This window comes from Panthera pardus, unplaced genomic scaffold (assembly GCF_024362965.1).
Source record: "Panthera pardus isolate Hobbes unplaced genomic scaffold, ASM2436296v1 HiC_scaffold_17, whole genome shotgun sequence".
Classification (NCBI taxonomy): Eukaryota; Metazoa; Chordata; class Mammalia; order Carnivora; family Felidae; genus Panthera; species Panthera pardus.
This window is the reverse complement of record NW_026526732.1, coordinates 143,557,704-143,574,521: the sequence shown is the minus strand read 5'-3', so window position 1 is coordinate 143,574,521 and position 16,818 is coordinate 143,557,704. Positions and strand designations below refer to the sequence as shown.

General features: G+C 36.2%; 1 protein-coding gene across 2 annotated transcripts in view; it reads left to right on the top strand.

Moving 5' to 3' along the window:
- ZFAND3 (zinc finger AN1-type containing 3) overlaps positions 1 to 16,818 on the top strand; it is a 320,914-nt gene that overhangs the window by 229,814 nt on the left and 74,282 nt on the right. For both annotated transcript variants that reach the window (XM_053905064.1, XM_053905065.1), the window contains one exon: positions 12,570 to 12,752. In XM_053905064.1, coding sequence (XP_053761039.1) covers positions 12,570 to 12,752 — 183 coding nt within the window. The remainder of the gene's footprint in view (positions 1 to 12,569; positions 12,753 to 16,818) is intronic.

Sequence of the window (16,818 nt, the reverse complement as noted above, 5' to 3'; positions counted from 1 at the left end):
AAAAATATATTTTTAAATGAGTTAGTTTTGCCAAATTTCACCTTTATTAAGTGAATTTTAGACAAAATCAGACTGGATTATTTAATTAGCATAAGGCAGTTGGTTCCTAAGAAGGACTTTCTAATAATTTGTTTTTTCTTTTCTTTTTATTTTATTTTATTTTATTTTTTTAACGTTTATTCATTTTTGAGAGACAGAGACAGAACAGGAGTCAGGGAGGGGCAGAGAGAGAGGGAGACACAAAATCCGAAGCAGGCTCTAGGCTCTGAGCTGTCAGCACAGAGCCTGATGTAGGGCTCGAACTCATGAACTGTGAGATCATGACCTAAGCCGAAGTTGGACGCTTAACCAACTAAGCCACCCAGGCACCCCTGATTTGTTTTTTCTATTTGATAGGGAGCTTTAAATGTTTCAGTTCATTGACTTAGTAGTCTTTGTCTATTTGAAAATCAGAATGTAAGGCTGACTTGGCAATTATTAAAAAATATAATAAACATAGCATGACCCTGTTAACATAAAACACACAAAATTTGAATTAGTATCACACTATCTTGTATTTCATGAAGGGTTTCAAGTTGCCTGGAAATAGCAGGTTTTTTTTTTTTTTTTCAGATGAATCTTTATTAAACCAGTATCAGCCTGATAACAGTTTTACTGTGATTCAGATTTTCATTAAGACAATACTAGAATTTAATACTTTCTGGGAGAAAGTTTGGATTATTTCCCTGGCTCATGCTGCCCAGTAACCAGAAGCTAGGAAAATCATAGTTAGGATTATTGATCTGCTATTATAAAATCACTAGTAATAATTGTATGTTTGCGACTTGACTTCTTTCAAACCCAATCTGACTTCTTTTAGGCCATTTTGGTCTGTGATACTTTTCATAATATACTGTGTATGCTCCATTTGCTGAGGGGAAAAAATGGGCCTGTATGCATCACCGTATTGCATTTAATTTCCCAGATTTAACCCAGAATTAAATGCAAAATTGTCTGGGCACACACATTGTAAACTCTGGATTATACATGTTTCCATATATTTACTGCTCCTTTGATGGGAGGATAATACTTCTCTGTTCTCATCATCAGATTTGGCCATGTGATATCTTTTAACAAATAAAACGTGAATGAAAAAGTCATATGCCACTAGTGAACAGAAAATTAGGGTATAGTTGCAGCTTTCCCTTTTCCCTCTACCACAAGAGCAGTAGTGTTCCGGTTAGAGCCACTCTTTCATTCTGGATTCCTGGAATGAAGACACATGTGAACAAAACCAACAAACTATTTTTGTTGTAAAGCCTCTAGATTTTAGGGTTGTTTGTTACTACAGCCTAAATTATCCTAAGATGACTCACCATATAAGAACCCCAGATTAAGAGTCTCTATTCTAGACCTAGATGAATGTTTTGACATTCATTTGTTATCCATTTAAAATTTTATTGAACACGTCTGTTTCATGAAGGATACCTACATTATTGCCCATCCTCAGAAAAGTCCTATAGAGTAGGTTTTTAACATTTTTTGCAGGTGAAGAAACAAGTATGGACTTTTTTATGGATGCTGCTTCTAAGAAGCTTAGTGAGGATCAAACATAGGTCTGTCTCATTCTCTTGTATCTCTACTATCCTATTTATCCAGTTGCACAGTTTCCTATCTATCTGTTGCACATATATTGGATAAATCATTTTTTACCAATATATGGAATTAATAATTCAATATTATCGAACAGCAAGACTTAAAAAATATTTTAACGTTTATCTTTTTTGAGAGAGAACACAAACAGGGGAGGGGGGGATAGAGGATCTAAAACATGGTCTGAGCTGTGAGCACAGAGCATGATGTGGGGCTCAAATTCACAAACTGCTACATCATGACCTGAGCCAAAATCAAGAGTCAGGTGTTTAACTGACTGGGCCACCCAGGCGCCCCCACATGCCTTTAGGAGAGGTTTACACTTGCCAGTTAACCACAGTAACCACTACTCCCTATCCTTTAGGCCAGCTGTCTTTATACATTTCTAACTACCTGATCCTTGAAAACTTTTGAATTTATAACCCCAAGATTGGCTTACATTGTTAATAAAACTGAGTTAAGTATAATTTCCATTTTTTATTGGCATCAGAGAAAATATTTTTCATTGCCAGTCTTGCAATAGCAAAGTTTTAGAAAATTGTGTGCAAGAAGCCAGAATGGAATAATAAAAATCCTAGAGACTTACTATGTACCCGGCATTGTTCTAAGACTTTAACATGTAGTAGCTAACATAATCTACACAGTAACCTTATGAAGTAGATAAAATTATCATTCTCATTTTATAGAAGAAAACTGAAGCCAGAGAAGTTAAATAACTTGCCCAAGGTCACACAGCAGTGAAGAGGCTGAGCCAGGATTTGAACTGTCGGATTCCACACTCCTAAACACCATACTATGACGGGGTAGATAACTGCATGAGCTTTTCTCATGAGTGGAGAAATCTCTTACCTCTTTTGATGGTGGCTTTTATGTAAAGGACAAGATTTTCCTTATATTCTACAGCTTTTTCATAACCAGCCATAGTATTCTTCAGAAAGATCTCTTGTTCTTTCTACTAGTAGACAGATGCCTCCTGGAGATTGTGAATCATGCAAACATACATTATTTTGATACTTTGTGTTCACTGGATAAAAATTAGTCTTTTTCTGAGCATCCCGTGATATATTTTAATAGGTGTAATGAGAAAGTGTTTAGTAAACCCATCACTTTATCCTTTAAAATTTTTTCTTTTAGTAGTTTAAAACAGTGTGTAGTCTGTTACTTTTTGGGAAAGAGATTGACATTCTTAAAATATACCATAGTGCATTGTTTGAAAAATAATTATTTGTGCTGAACATTCTGTGGATTTTATCCTTAGGAAATGTGTGTCTCAGAAGTTACCACCACCACCCCAAGTTGAAAGTCCTGAAGCAGATGAAGTGATCAGCTTGGCAATAGGGTTAAATGTAGGAGATTGGTAGTATGTGACCTGATACGAGATGGTGATGCTGAGAACTGAGTGGAAATGGAATACTAGGGGGTGGGAATAGCTCGCTAAAGGTAAGAGGTGCCCTCCTGGATGGAAGGAAGCCAAGACAACAGGACCAAGTTGTAGAGGTACCAATGGCAGGAGCATGAACGCAGCTCCCCTGCCACTTTGCAAAAAGGGACATGCTAGTGGGAGGTATTTTTTTTCTTTTATTACTTTTACATGGTGAAATGAAGGGATAGTATTATGAAGACTGTAGGTACAGTTATAAAAACAATCAGAAATCTTTGAAAAAGGAGGTAACCTGACTTTTTTGTAATTTATTCCCAGATACTTTTCTAATTCTTTGTTCCATTATTATTGCGTCTTTATGGGCATTTGAAACCTTAAGTCTGAACTGGAAAAAAAAAAAAAATCTAGGCTCCAACATCTCCAGCAGTTATGTTCATTCTACACCCATGCCATTGTAGTGATTTGTGAATGATAGCAGGGACTAATGGCCTGAGGAGAGGTCTTTAACTGGTATGAAGGATCAGCTACAAACAGGTAAGTCAGAGGTTTTTGTTTTTAGGTTGTAATTGGCCTTTGTTTTGTCAGCTTTTCTTAATATTTCCACAATTTTCCTAGCCCTATCAATACTTCTGATGGTTGAGCTATATGTGTAGGATATGTGTGTATGTGTGTATGCACACACACATACACATGAACACATATATGTATACACACACACACACACACACACACACACACACATACATCAGCAAATGCTCATCTTGTTGGACCTAGGCTAATGTCACAATATTTAGAAAACTTCTCCCTGTGTTGTCGATTTTTAAAAAACTGACACATTTTGTGGTTAGACTGAAATGAAATAAATAGGTCTCTGGTGCATGTTATTGTAGTACTAATGGATCTTTAGATATTTGCTGTAATGTTAACATGATAATTTATGCCCTGTAAATGAGTAGGAGACACTGTTACTGAAAAAACTGTAGAGTCTGCACAATAAATGCTGTATAAGAAATAAGCCTTCCTCCAAATAACTTTTTTGCTGGTTCACACTTCTGAGCAGTAGGCTCTATAGGTGTGAAGAATCTAGGGACTGTGTATAATTTGTGATAAACCAGATTATAAAAGAAGCTTAATTACTGATAAGAGTTTCGCTTGTAAGCTTTGTCAACTTCATATATTCTCTTGTTGACTATTTTTGCAAGAAGCATTTGAAGACATACTTTGGGGAGCAGTGTAATATTATTTCTGTTCTCAAAGGCTTACAACCCTGTGGTCTAGACCTAAGCAAATAGGACTTGAGAGACGTTTTGAGTCCTATCAGAACTAGTTACCTGTGGTGAGTAGTAAAGAAGAAAACTTTTTATGTGCAGGGATAACTTGTAAAATGTAAACATCTGCTTACTGACAGTGGTGTTTAATATTTTTACTGTATATAGAAACATTCACTTCCTATAACTATTTTGTAGCAATTTGAAGTCCGTTAAGGTCTGAGACAACTAATAAATTTTTTACGCTTAGTATGTTGAGCAGATCAAATAAGTTATATTCAGCAAATGTATATTGTGTATTATGTGGCAGATATAATATTGTTTTGCTAGGGGCTAGGGTATACAGTGAATAAGACCTTCATTTATTTTTCATCCAACAAGTATATATTAAGTGCTTCTGTGGATATAATCTTAAGGGCTTCCCTGAGGACATCATGCTTACGTTAAAGTTCAAAGATGAGTAGGAGTTACCAAAGCAAATGGCAAGATAAAGAAAAATAGGCACATGCTGTGATCAAAGTACTCCAGGTTGAGAAAAAGCATGGAAAGTTTGAAAAACAGAAAGGACCCTTGAGTGACTGAAGTAGGAGGAGGAGAGGAGAAGCAGTGGCTTAAGAGGAGACTGAAGAGATAGCCAGAAGCCAGTTCTTAAACAGACTTGTTAACTTCTAAACTGTGTTTATGATTTTGGATCTAGTTATAAAGGCAAGGTGCGGCCGTTCAAGGGTTTAGGGAGGAAAATGAACTTACGGGAATTTGGTTTTTACACCACCATGCTGGTTGTTTTGTGGTGAATGTATTAGAGCGGGCCAAGAGCTAGTAGGATGCAAAGAAATCAGGTAGAATACCATTGAAGGAATCTGACAAATGATGACGACTTAGGTTAGCGTGGTAATGGAGAAATGGCTGGGTTCAAGAGATATTGGAGTTGTAAATAACTAGATTCAGAGATTTTTTGAGATGTACAATTAAGGGTAGGAGAATATGGAGTCTGAGATGATTCCCTCGCTTCTGGCTTCAGCCTCCAGGAGAATGTTGGTGCCATCCCCTGAGATGGGGAGAAGGGCAGAAGACAAGGGTCTATAGTTTCTGAGATATACCTCAAAGATTCATGGGCACAGATGGGGACACAGGACAGGAGTCATTTACCATTAGTAGGATGTACGTGGTACGTGGGAGATTGTAATGTATATATTTTAAACTTACCTGAAAATGTCAATTAGTATCAAAGCAGTGTCAGACAGTGTCTCTTCTGAGATCAGTGAAGACAGTCTCAGTTTTAAAGAGAAGGAATCATTATGAGAATGTAGGTGAGAATATGGTAGGGTAAAGTTTTTTGTTTTTTAAAAAGCTAAAAGAGATTACTAATGAAAGAAAGTTTAAATGAACCTAGCCATATTGAGTAGATCACTGTTTTCCCCATAAGATCCAAAGTTTTAAGTTTTTAAGGTGTTAATAGTAATCTGTCCTTGGTTCTTGCTAGTTTTTGTTCCAACGAGTTTGTTTTTTGCTGAGGCTTTTAAACGCAGGTTAACATCCAACTAGGAGAATTTTTTTTTTAGGATTTTAATCAGAAGGCTAAAACTGGTTTATGAATTGGCTAATGGATAATGGGTTTGTAGCTTTTAAAAATAAGGCATCTAAAGTTTATGATTGGGGTCGGGGTAGGAACATACAGCTTTAAAAACCTTAGAAATTACTTATGAATGGAGGCTCTAGCCTATTTAGGACATAAATTGGGGGAAGGGATGAAGAGAAGGAAAAAAAACCCTGTTCTTGTAAAGGAGGCTTTATACAATGCCTTCCATGAACTGAACTTTTAAGATTATTGAATTTTTATTTGCAACGTTTCCACTTTAATTGGCTATTTGAAACATGAAGCATGTTACGGTGTGAAATGCTACAATAAAGCTTTCAGTGGGAAAATGGAATTGTAACCTGTAATCTGTAGATCTATAATCTACAGTCAGGTGGAGTTTGGAGACTGGGAATGGGATGTGGGAACTGGAAAAGTAACCCCTGCAGTCTGCAAGCTGTTGCATTTTGGCAAGCTGGGCAGTGGTTGCTTCACTGTTGTTGGCTGTAGTGGGAAGAGTATGGACATTAGAGTCACATAAACCTGGGTCTCAAAACCCTAGCTCCAGCACTTGTTAGGAACAGGCAGATCGCCCACCCTTGCCATGCCCCACTGTCCTCTGTTAAAGTGTAAGGATGGCATCTACTGCCCAGGTTATTTTGAGGATTAAATGAGAAAATGAACAGAAGGCCTCTGACAGAGTGCCTTGCTCATAGTAGGCACTTAAATCGTAGTTCCTCCTTCACCACCAATTTGATTTTCTTTATACCCAGCTTTAGTATCTATAATAATGATACAGAAGCCTTATTAGTGGCCATATAAACTTAGTGAGTTAGAACAAATGCAGTGGAATCTCTCATTTCTACTAATTAATTATGAAAATAGAAATTCATGGGTACTGAGTACATCATCTTTCAGAAATGCTAATCCAGGTGATTTTAGGAGTGCCCTTGAAGACACACAAAGTAGTTTGTGAGAGGTTTGAAATGACAATGGATAAATAATTTTAAATGTAATCCAGCGATGGGTTTTTCTACAGGAAAACATTTGGCCACTTATCATTCAGTTAGTATTTATTGAGCAGTGTTTTTATCCTGGGGCCATATATTGTGGGATACTGAACAGAAGATTCTTAACGTACCATAGTAGGTCTTGTGCTGTGGGAAATCACAGGGTATTGTGCCAAGAGAATTTGATATTTTGTACCAAATGTTTTAAAAATGCACTTTCTCTCCTACCCAGTTGTTCTGCTTGTAGCAATATAACCTGAGGAAGTTCAATGGAATCTTACTTATAATAGTGAAAAATTGGTAACTGCACAGATACAACAATAGTGAATTGGTTTAATTGCATACCCAGGAGTGATCACACATGTCTGTATGTGACAAAAAATATTCATGATATATTGCTAAGAGCAAAAAGTAGGTTAAGAAGAGGGTTAAAAAAAAGGAATTTATTATCAAAGAAAGTAAGTTTAGTGAAATCTTTTCTGAATCACTGTTGTGTATTCTCTGCCTTAAAGAAATTGTTCAAAAAGTTGTCCTAATCTGGAAGTGGGATGGGAGTTAAAGGAGCTAAGCCGCTTACCAAATCTGTATAGTACATTGGATATACAAACCAAAGGTAAGTTTTGAGTAATAATCAGATAAAGTATAGTCCCAGCGAGGCTGCTCAGGTGAATGGGCTTGTCAGCAGAGCAGGGCGAGGTGTTGTTACAATGTTCTCAGTCTTTTGAGGTACACTTTCTAATAAGATTGACTTGTGAAAGAAAGCATTGCAAAAGCAATGGGAAAAAATATGTCCAGTGAGTATATGGGCAAGTAGTCTCAGGGACTATATTGGCCATTTTGGCTCAGCTGGTACCAGTAGGTCATTTTCTCTTGTGGAAACATCCCATTTCTAGATATTTCAGATTCTAAGAGTTACCTTCATTGAGAAATTATTTTTCCTTTTAGTCGATAATAAGTTAAGCTGCCAGGATCTTGGCTTCTTTTCACTTCTGCACAGCAATCCTATTAATCCAAAGGTTTTTACTTGAGTTTTATAAAACTATTTTGGAAAACTTTATTTACATTCACCAAGCTTACACCTTCGGATATACAATTAACTCTACCAATTTACAATAATAGGTAATTATTCCTTTTTTTTTTTTTTCCTCATAGAAGTTGATAAGCTCGGAGTTTTCTGGTTTTCCCATTTATATGAGAACTGTACAACAAATGGAACAAGGCTTTACTGTGGCTGGATCAAATGAAGTGACTATTTCTTCACCTTTTCCATACTGCTTTTCAGAGTAGAGTGATGAAAGGCAGTCTCTCTGCCTGCTTTGTTCACTTTTTTACATGTGGTGCAGATCTGCTCCCCTTCAACCTTGGAATAGACTTCTGGGATTTTTTTTTTTTCCTTTCTGTGTTTGTTTGTTTGTCAGTTGTCAGAAGTTGGATACCAAAAGATTCAGAAAGAAAGGAACAAGAGAGTAGGAACTAAGATGCAAATGTCAGGGCTAAAAGGAAAAGAGAATTCATGATCTTTCTATAAACTGGGAAAATACCTTTTATTTTTAATGGCTAGCATTTGTTGAGTACCCATGTGCTAGTTACTTTATGCACATTATCTTATTTAATCCACACTATTGTGAGAGGAAGAAATAATTCCCTCCTTTTGTTTTACAGACAAGGCCCCAAAAGATTAAACAGTTTTCTTTTAGCCATGTGTCCATTAAATAGCAAAGTTAGGATTTGAATCCAGGTCCAACTTTAAAGCTCTTTGTAGTATATAAGCTGCTCATATTGGCCCGAGAGTTAGAAAACTCTTAGGATTTAGCTCTGTGAGTTTCTGGTGACTTGAATTAGCTTTCTTGGCCCTTGCTTTCTTCTTTATCTGTAAGATGAGAGGATTGGGCTGGATCTTTAAAGTTAATTCTGACTGTAAAATTATTTGATTTCTGGGCTCTTTTTTGAATCCGATCAGAGAATGTGTAGAGATTCTGCTAGCTCTCTTGTGTGTAGCCAGTTTGGTTTGTAATGATGATTTTTTTTTTCACCTGATCATCCTGTGGAGGTGCAGAAAAGTCATCATGGGAGAATGGGTTAAAAGAAGGCACATTGTGTCAACTGAAGATTCACAAAAGAAAACTTAAAAGTACTTGAGCATGGAAAGCCTGGGCTGGAGATTTGTGTGGGTGGGACCTGGTTATTGTCTGTGGACACCAATTTCATTTACCCTTAAGTGTTATTGTGCTTGAGTGAGTGAGTTTGTGTGTCTGTCTCCAGACATTGGGGATTGTGCTAGATGGTATAATGATGACTTAGTTCTTTTAGGGCCTTGTAACATTTCCAATTAAATGGTAGAGATGGTTATAGGAGGGACACGATGATTATTGACATAAGAGAGCTAATGAGATGACATGACATAAAGAAGCATCATTGTTACATTATAGTATTTTTATTCCATTTTTATGGTACCTTTTCCTCTAAAGGTGCTGTACAAATAACATTGAGGTAATAAGCCATTTTAAAATGCCAAAACACTGAAGAATGAGGAAGTAGCTAGGAGAAATAAATATACAGAAAAGAAGCAATAGAGGCTTTAGATCACTAATCAGCACAAAGATTAGTGATTCTTTGGCTAAATCCCTTGCACTCAACATGGGTTCTGTGAATCATTAGGGACTTGACATGGAGGTCTTTTTTTGAGCCAAACTAGTGCTCATCATTTTACATCCTGTGGTTGTGATTAAAGACCATGGATGGGTTTTAGTGTCAGATGGACCTGTATTTAATTCCTGGTCTTGCTACTTAGTAACTTTAACTTGGAACAAATAACCTAAACTTTCTCAGCCTCAGTTTCTTTATCAGTGAAGTGGTATATGACTATATAATTATACTTCCCTTGTTAGGGTTGTCATGAGAATTGATGTACATGAGTTATACGCATAAAACATTTAGTTCATTGCCTGGCACATGGTATGCACAACATAAGTAATAGCTCAGTACATGTTAAAACAGTGATTCTGATGAGGTGATAAGAGCGTAATAGTAGTTTCTCTGTGGTTTAAAAGGTAAAGCAATGTAGAGTTGTCGGGATCTTCTTTTCCTTCTCTGAATTGATAAAGTATAATATGTAGTTTATAGACTAGCATTAGATTTTTAAATGAAAAATACAGAGACTGTACCTAATAGTCTTAAGTTACATACCCAACACCAACTTGGAGAAATGAAAAATTACAGATAGAATTGAAGATCTCTGTTCCTCTTTGCCCTCCCTTTCCCCCCACCCCACACATAACCATTATTCTGAATTTGGTGTATCATCCCCATACATGTCATTATATTGTAATTATGTATCAATAAACAATATATGGTATTTTTACATATTATAAATTTTTATATAAATATTATACTATATATATCCCTCCATAGCTTTTCTCACTCAACATTGTTTTTGTTGTATTTGTAGTATTATCCATTAATTTTAACTGCCCTCTAGCATTCCCTTATGCATAAATTTTATTTTAATCTGTTCTGTCAGTGTACACTATTCCTATTATTTTTGCATACCTCTCACCTTCACATCCCCCCTCCCTCAACCTAAGAAGTAACCACTAGCCTGAATTGTATTAATTATTTTTTAATGGTTTAAACATACATATTTCTAGGGGCACCGGGGTGGCTCAGGTGGTTGAGCTTCTGACTTCAGCTCAGGTCATGATCTCATAGTACGTGGGTTTGAGCCCCACATCATGTTCTATGCTGGCAGCTAAGAGCCTGGAGCCTGCTTCATATTCTGTGTCTCTCTCTCTCTGTCTCTCTCTCTGCCCCTCCCCCGCTTGAGCTCTCTCACTCTCTTTCTCTCTCTCTCAAAAATAAATAAACATTAAAAAAATTTTTGAACATACAAATTCTAAATAATATATTGAGTTTTGACTCTTTTTAAGGTTTACATAAGCACAATCTTACTGTGTTATTTAGTGACTTGTTTTTTTCTTTTCAGCGCTATGATTTTGAGATTCATTCCTGCTGATGTGTGTAGCAGTCATTTTCACAATATACATTATTCCTTTATATGAATTTAGTATGGTTTATGGACCTTCAGGTTGTTTCTGACATTTTGGTATTGCAAACAATATATAATTAACATTCTTATACATGTGCGTTGACATTGTACATGTGTGTTAGACATAGATCTAGGTGTGAAATGACTGAGGTATAATGTTATGTACATGTTTATCTTTACTGGATATTGATGAGTAGTAATTTCTTTATCATTTATTTATAAGTATTTTCTGATTTCTGATTTGACCCATGAGTTTACTTTAAATTTTTAATAAAATATTAAAAATTTTTCAAATACAGAATTTTTTATCAGAATCTAATTTACTTGCTCAGTGATCAGCTAATAATGCTTTTATCTTACTAATTCTTTGGCATCTGTTAAGACTTCTGCTTTATAGGTTAATGTGCGATCAGCATTTAGCCAGGTATAGCCGTTTTTATAAATATTCCTCATATGTTTGAAAATAATTTATTATCTTATTGTTGAGTATATGAGTCTATGCTTATTAATCCTCTTTAATTTTACTAATTATTTTGGCTTAGACAGATATATTAAAATCTTCCCATTATGATAGTAAATTTGTCAGGTTCCCATAAATAGAATCATTTTTGCTTTATATATTTTGAGGCTTTGTTATTAGGTACATACAGGTTTAGAATTGTTTTATCTTCCTGGTAAATTCTTTGCTTTTAAACTTTTTTTTTTTTTTTAACTATTCTATAATCCTCTTTTTTTCTCTAGTTTTTGTTTTGTTTTTTTGCCTTAGTCTACATTTTCTGATAGTACTGTGGCTATAACTGGCTTTTTAATCATGTATCTTTGCTGGTATTATTATAATGTACTTTAGAATTTTCTTTATACTCATGTTCATGTTTCTAGTGTGTCTCATAAACTACATAAAACAGGATTTTGTTTATTCAATCTGAATATTTTCTTAGTTTAGTCAGTTTACAGTTATTACCATTACTAATATATTTGTACTTATCTCTACAATCTTATTATGTGTTTTCTGTTTACCCTGTTTTTTTTCTGTGCTCATTTTTTCCTTTTTACCTGTCCTGTCTTGATTTGAATAACTTTTTTTAAATCTCTTTATCTATGTGTCTAATTATATACCTGTCTATCTATTTATTATTTTAGAGAGCAAGCTTGAGCTGAAGAGAGGGGCAGAGGGTGAGAGGGAGAGAATTTTAAGCAGGCCCTAGGCTCAGCACAGAGCTGACACGGGGCTCAATCCCACAACACTGGGATTGTGACCTGAGTTGAAATCAAGAGTTGGACGTTCAAACTACTGAGCCACCCAGGTGCCCCTGAGTAACTTTTCTTTATTTATTTTTCCCTTCTACTGATTACTCCTAAAATTTTAATTTGTATTTGGCTTTGTAAACTCTTACATTAAAATTGGTATGTCTACCATTTCTCTGAACAATACATGGACCTTGGAAAGTTTTAACTCCAGTTATCCTCTGTCAGTGAAGGGCTTATATGGTATATGTTTTTGATCCGTTTTTTTACTTCCGTTTTTTTTTTTTTATCACCAAGTGTATTATTGCTGCTGTGTCATTTAATTTTTATTTTTGTACTTTTATTGTCTTCTAATTCCCAAGGAAATTGTGAACTCCTTAATTAAGCTGGTTATATCACTCTTTTTCTTCAGATTTTCAAAAGAAACAACCAGACGATGATTCTGCTCCAAGTACCAGTAACAGCCAATCAGATTTGTTTTCTGAAGAGACCACCAGTGACAACAACAATACCTCGATAACCACGCCAACTCTTAGTCCCAGCCAGCAGCCGCTTCCGACAGAACTGAATGTAACTTCACCAAGTAAAGAGGAGTGTAAGTGCCCAGATCCTGTGAAGTGGTAGAGAAAGCAGCCCAAGAATCATATCATGAGCTTCTTGGTAATGCCTTGTCTAGAAAACAAGATAGCAGCTTTTCTAATTCAAGATAAAGTTTTGACATGTAGGCCCAATTCAACAAGTTAAGAGAATATGTCTTAGCTGTTCTGTAGAGCTTAAGGTCTTTTTTAAAAGATAGTCTTCTGTGTTAACTGTCAAGTACGAAGTTTCGAACCAGTCTAGCTAGGGTAGTGGTTCTCAATCCTGGCTGCAAAACAGAACCCACTAGAGATTTAAAAAAAAAAAAACAAAAACAATTTTAGTTTTCAGCCCCGTTCCCTGAGTCTAATTTTATTGACCTAGAGGGAGGCCCAGGGATCTGTTTCTGGTTTTTTTTTGTTTTTTTTGTTTTTTGGGTTTTTTTGCTTTGTTTTGTTTTTAACTTTGCAGAGGATCCTAATGTGTGCTAATTGATGAGAACCACTGGTCTAGAGAACTTCTAATTTAGGAACCTTGGATCGAAAACTTACCTATGTCACTAACTGGGCCTTGAATGTTTCTAGGCAATTAACTGAGATAGTAACTTCATAGAACATAGGATATTTGAAGAGAGTAGGAAGTGGTTTCTGTTCTTCTATAAGTCCTCAATGGTAGAATACTATTGTTATTATATATGTGATATGGAAGTCCATTGTCCACTTAAATTTTTAAATGCTTTAACCATCTTCTTTAGGACACAACTTATAACCATATGTGTTGAAAATTTTAGGCACATTTTGACATAGCAGTTTTTGCCTTTTAAAAGCTTTAATAACAGGTTGAAGTTTGCTGTTTCAGAGTTAATGAGCATATAGAAATCCTTGGAATATGGTAGGTTAGAGTGTTCTGTCTAACTTTGGAAAGATAAGCAGAGAACAAATGATCATAAGCCAGTGTACTAGGTAAAATTGAGAATATAATAGTAAGGAAGACCATTGTCTGTGTCTTCAGAGAATTTACTTATTAGAGGAAATTAAATATATTTGTTATATCAGTGGTTCTCAACCAGGAGTAATTTTGCCACCCACCCCCCGCCACCACTGCAGCTGAACATCCTACACTGCACAGGACAGCTCTCCACAGCAAGGAGTTATCCAGCCTGACATGTCAGTAATGCCAGTGTTGATAAACCCTGATACCTGGTTTTATGTGCCCATTTTAATGATTCTTCTTATGTATTAAAGACCGTGACTCTTGAAGAAGGGTGTTGGTTTACTGGAGAAAGTGGTCTTGAAATAGACACAGATGGTGAAAAGACATTCTAGACAGAGTAGGATGAGCTGTGCAGAAAAGCTACATAGGGTTTTATACTGGCAAGTGACCCCTAGGACAAGGTTGGAAAGGTAGATGATGGTCAAGTCATAAATGCCCAGCTAAGCTATTTGGATGTTATATGATAGTCATGTTTTTGAGCAAAGAAAGTAATATTATTACAGTTCTTTTGGAGAAGTAACCCTGAAAATGGGAAGGGTTATACTAGAATAGTATTGCAGAGAAAGAATTTTTTAAATACTGTAACTTATTGAATAGAGGCCCAGGGGAAGGTGTAGAAATCATTTAAGAGGAGGGAAGAAGAAAGCATTAAAATAGTAGTAGTAATGTTAAGGCAATGGGTTTTATTTTGTTATTAAAAATCTATTTGTGTCATGTACTTATTGAGAAACACTGATAAAAGGTATGACCCCTTGTCTCAGAAAAATACATACTATCCAATTTTGAATAAAAAATTTTTTTTTTAACAATTTTTTTTTTCAACGTTTTTTATTTATTTTTTGGGACAGAGAGAGACAGAGCATGAACGGGGGAGGGGCAGAGAGAGGGAGACACAGAATCGGAAACAGGCTCCAGGCTCCAAGCCATCAGCCCAGAGCCTGACGCGGGGCTCGAACTCACGGACCGCGAGATCGTGACCTGGCTGAAGTCGGACGCTTAACCGACTGCGCCACCCAGGCGCCCCGAATAAAAATTTTTTAAGCTCAATGTAGCCTTTAGGTGAAGAATTCCTTGTCTAAGGGAAAGATTGGAGCTGGCCAGGATCTTACCTGATTGGATTCATACATACCAGGATTAGACCACAAAAAACAGCTTGAGCAGCCAAGTTGTGTGCAAGAGGAAGATAATAATAGCTATCATTTATTGAGCACTTTATGTGCAAGATAGTGTTCTGTATGTTTTGCATATTTTCTCTCTTATTCTTCATGATAATCCAGTACAGTAGATACTATCATTATCCCTATCCTGCAGATGAGGAAATAGGTACAAAGAGGTCAGGTAATTTGCCTGTGGTCACAAACAACTAGATACTAGAACCAGGATTCAAATTTAGACATTTGGCTTCAGAATCCATACTTTTGATTAGTTAATTCACAATGGGAAACATAATTACCACAGAGAATAGAAATTTTCATGTTGGCAAGATCAGCACTTTGTCTCTCTATAATTAAGGTATGTGGAAACTCAAATTATAACCAAAAGTTACTTTGTTAATTCATCATGAAAAACCCTGTAACAGAGATTGGAAATAAAAATTTATACATATGACTAAAAGATTTTCTCTGGAGGCAGACCTTTCTGGAAAGCCAACCAAACAAGGATTTAATATAGCAAATGGCAAAGTATGGCCTCAGTAAGTGGAATTAAAATGAAGTGAATTTTCAATTGAGTCCAGCAGATTGTGAGGTACACTCTAACTACATACAGGGAAGGTGTTGCATTCAATGCAAGATTGCATCTTCATACCCTTTTCTCCTTTCTCTGCCTGGGCTTACACCCACCCTGAGCTCTGGAGCCCCTAGGACACAACACTTCCTGTGTTTCCATAACTTGCAATTCTGGGCCATTGTACACTGCCATGTTTTTTCTTTTGATAAATAAATACCTTCCATCTGAGTAAAGGTGTCTAGTTCTACTAGCTTCAGATCCATTCTTTCTGATGACATTACTGTTTTGAACCATTTTGTGTTTGAGTTAAACTCTCTGAAACAAATCTCATTTCCTAACTCTTATGAGGCTCATTGTTGTAGTTCTCAGGTTTTTATAGATATGAGGAATTGAGGTTTGCTAATCTGAGACATGATGATGACTTTCATGTTCAAGTGGGCAGTTTGAGTTGGAGCTCAGGAGAAGGGGAAGTCAGAGTGAGCTTCAAACACTTGGGAGATGATAGTTGAAGCCTTAATGGTTAAATGAGATTGGCAAAGATGAGAGCAATTAAAAGCAGTGAGAATAGAACCTTGAGAGTGGAATCAAGACAGAGTAGGAAACTGAAGAAGTCAGAGAAGAGGAGAATGATAATTGGTAAGGTCACAGAAGCCAAGGAACAAATTTCAACTTATGATGTGGTCTTTCATAATAATAGTGAAAATATGGCTTAGTCAGTTAAGCGTCAGACTCTTGATTTGGGCTCAGGTCATGGTCTACAGTTCGTGGGATTAGTTCGTGGGATTGAGCCCCACATGTAGCCTACTTGAGATGGTTTCTCTCTCTCCCTCTCTCTGCCCCGCCCCTCTGTTTGCACATGTGCACTCTCTCAAAATAAATAAACTTAAAAAATAATGAAAATGTAAGGTCACATTTATGAAGTGTCTGCTGTATTCTAAGCACTCTTCTAAGCTCTTTACATGTAGTAATATTTAATTTTCACAGGATCTTATGAGGTAGGTGCTTTTATTACTCTTGTATTTACAGACGAGGAAGGTAAAGAGTAGAGAGGTTCAGTAACTTCAGTCCAAAGTTACAGAGCTTCTGCTTCTCAATATAGTTTATGTTCCAGCCCACTAATTTGGCTCCAAAGCAAGTGTTTGCAAGCACCCACAATAGCTTATTGCCTCATCATTGTTAAAATGCTGTAGAGAGTGTCAGCTGACCAGAGACACTTGGTTTTGATGATCTTGAGACTGATTACCTAAGTATAAGCTATTTAATCATCTTTTTCAGTGGCTTGTATATTCATTTAGCAATCTTTGCTGAGAGCCTACTAAATGTGAGGTACTAGGTTAAGTGCTGGCTACAGAAATGAGTAAGGT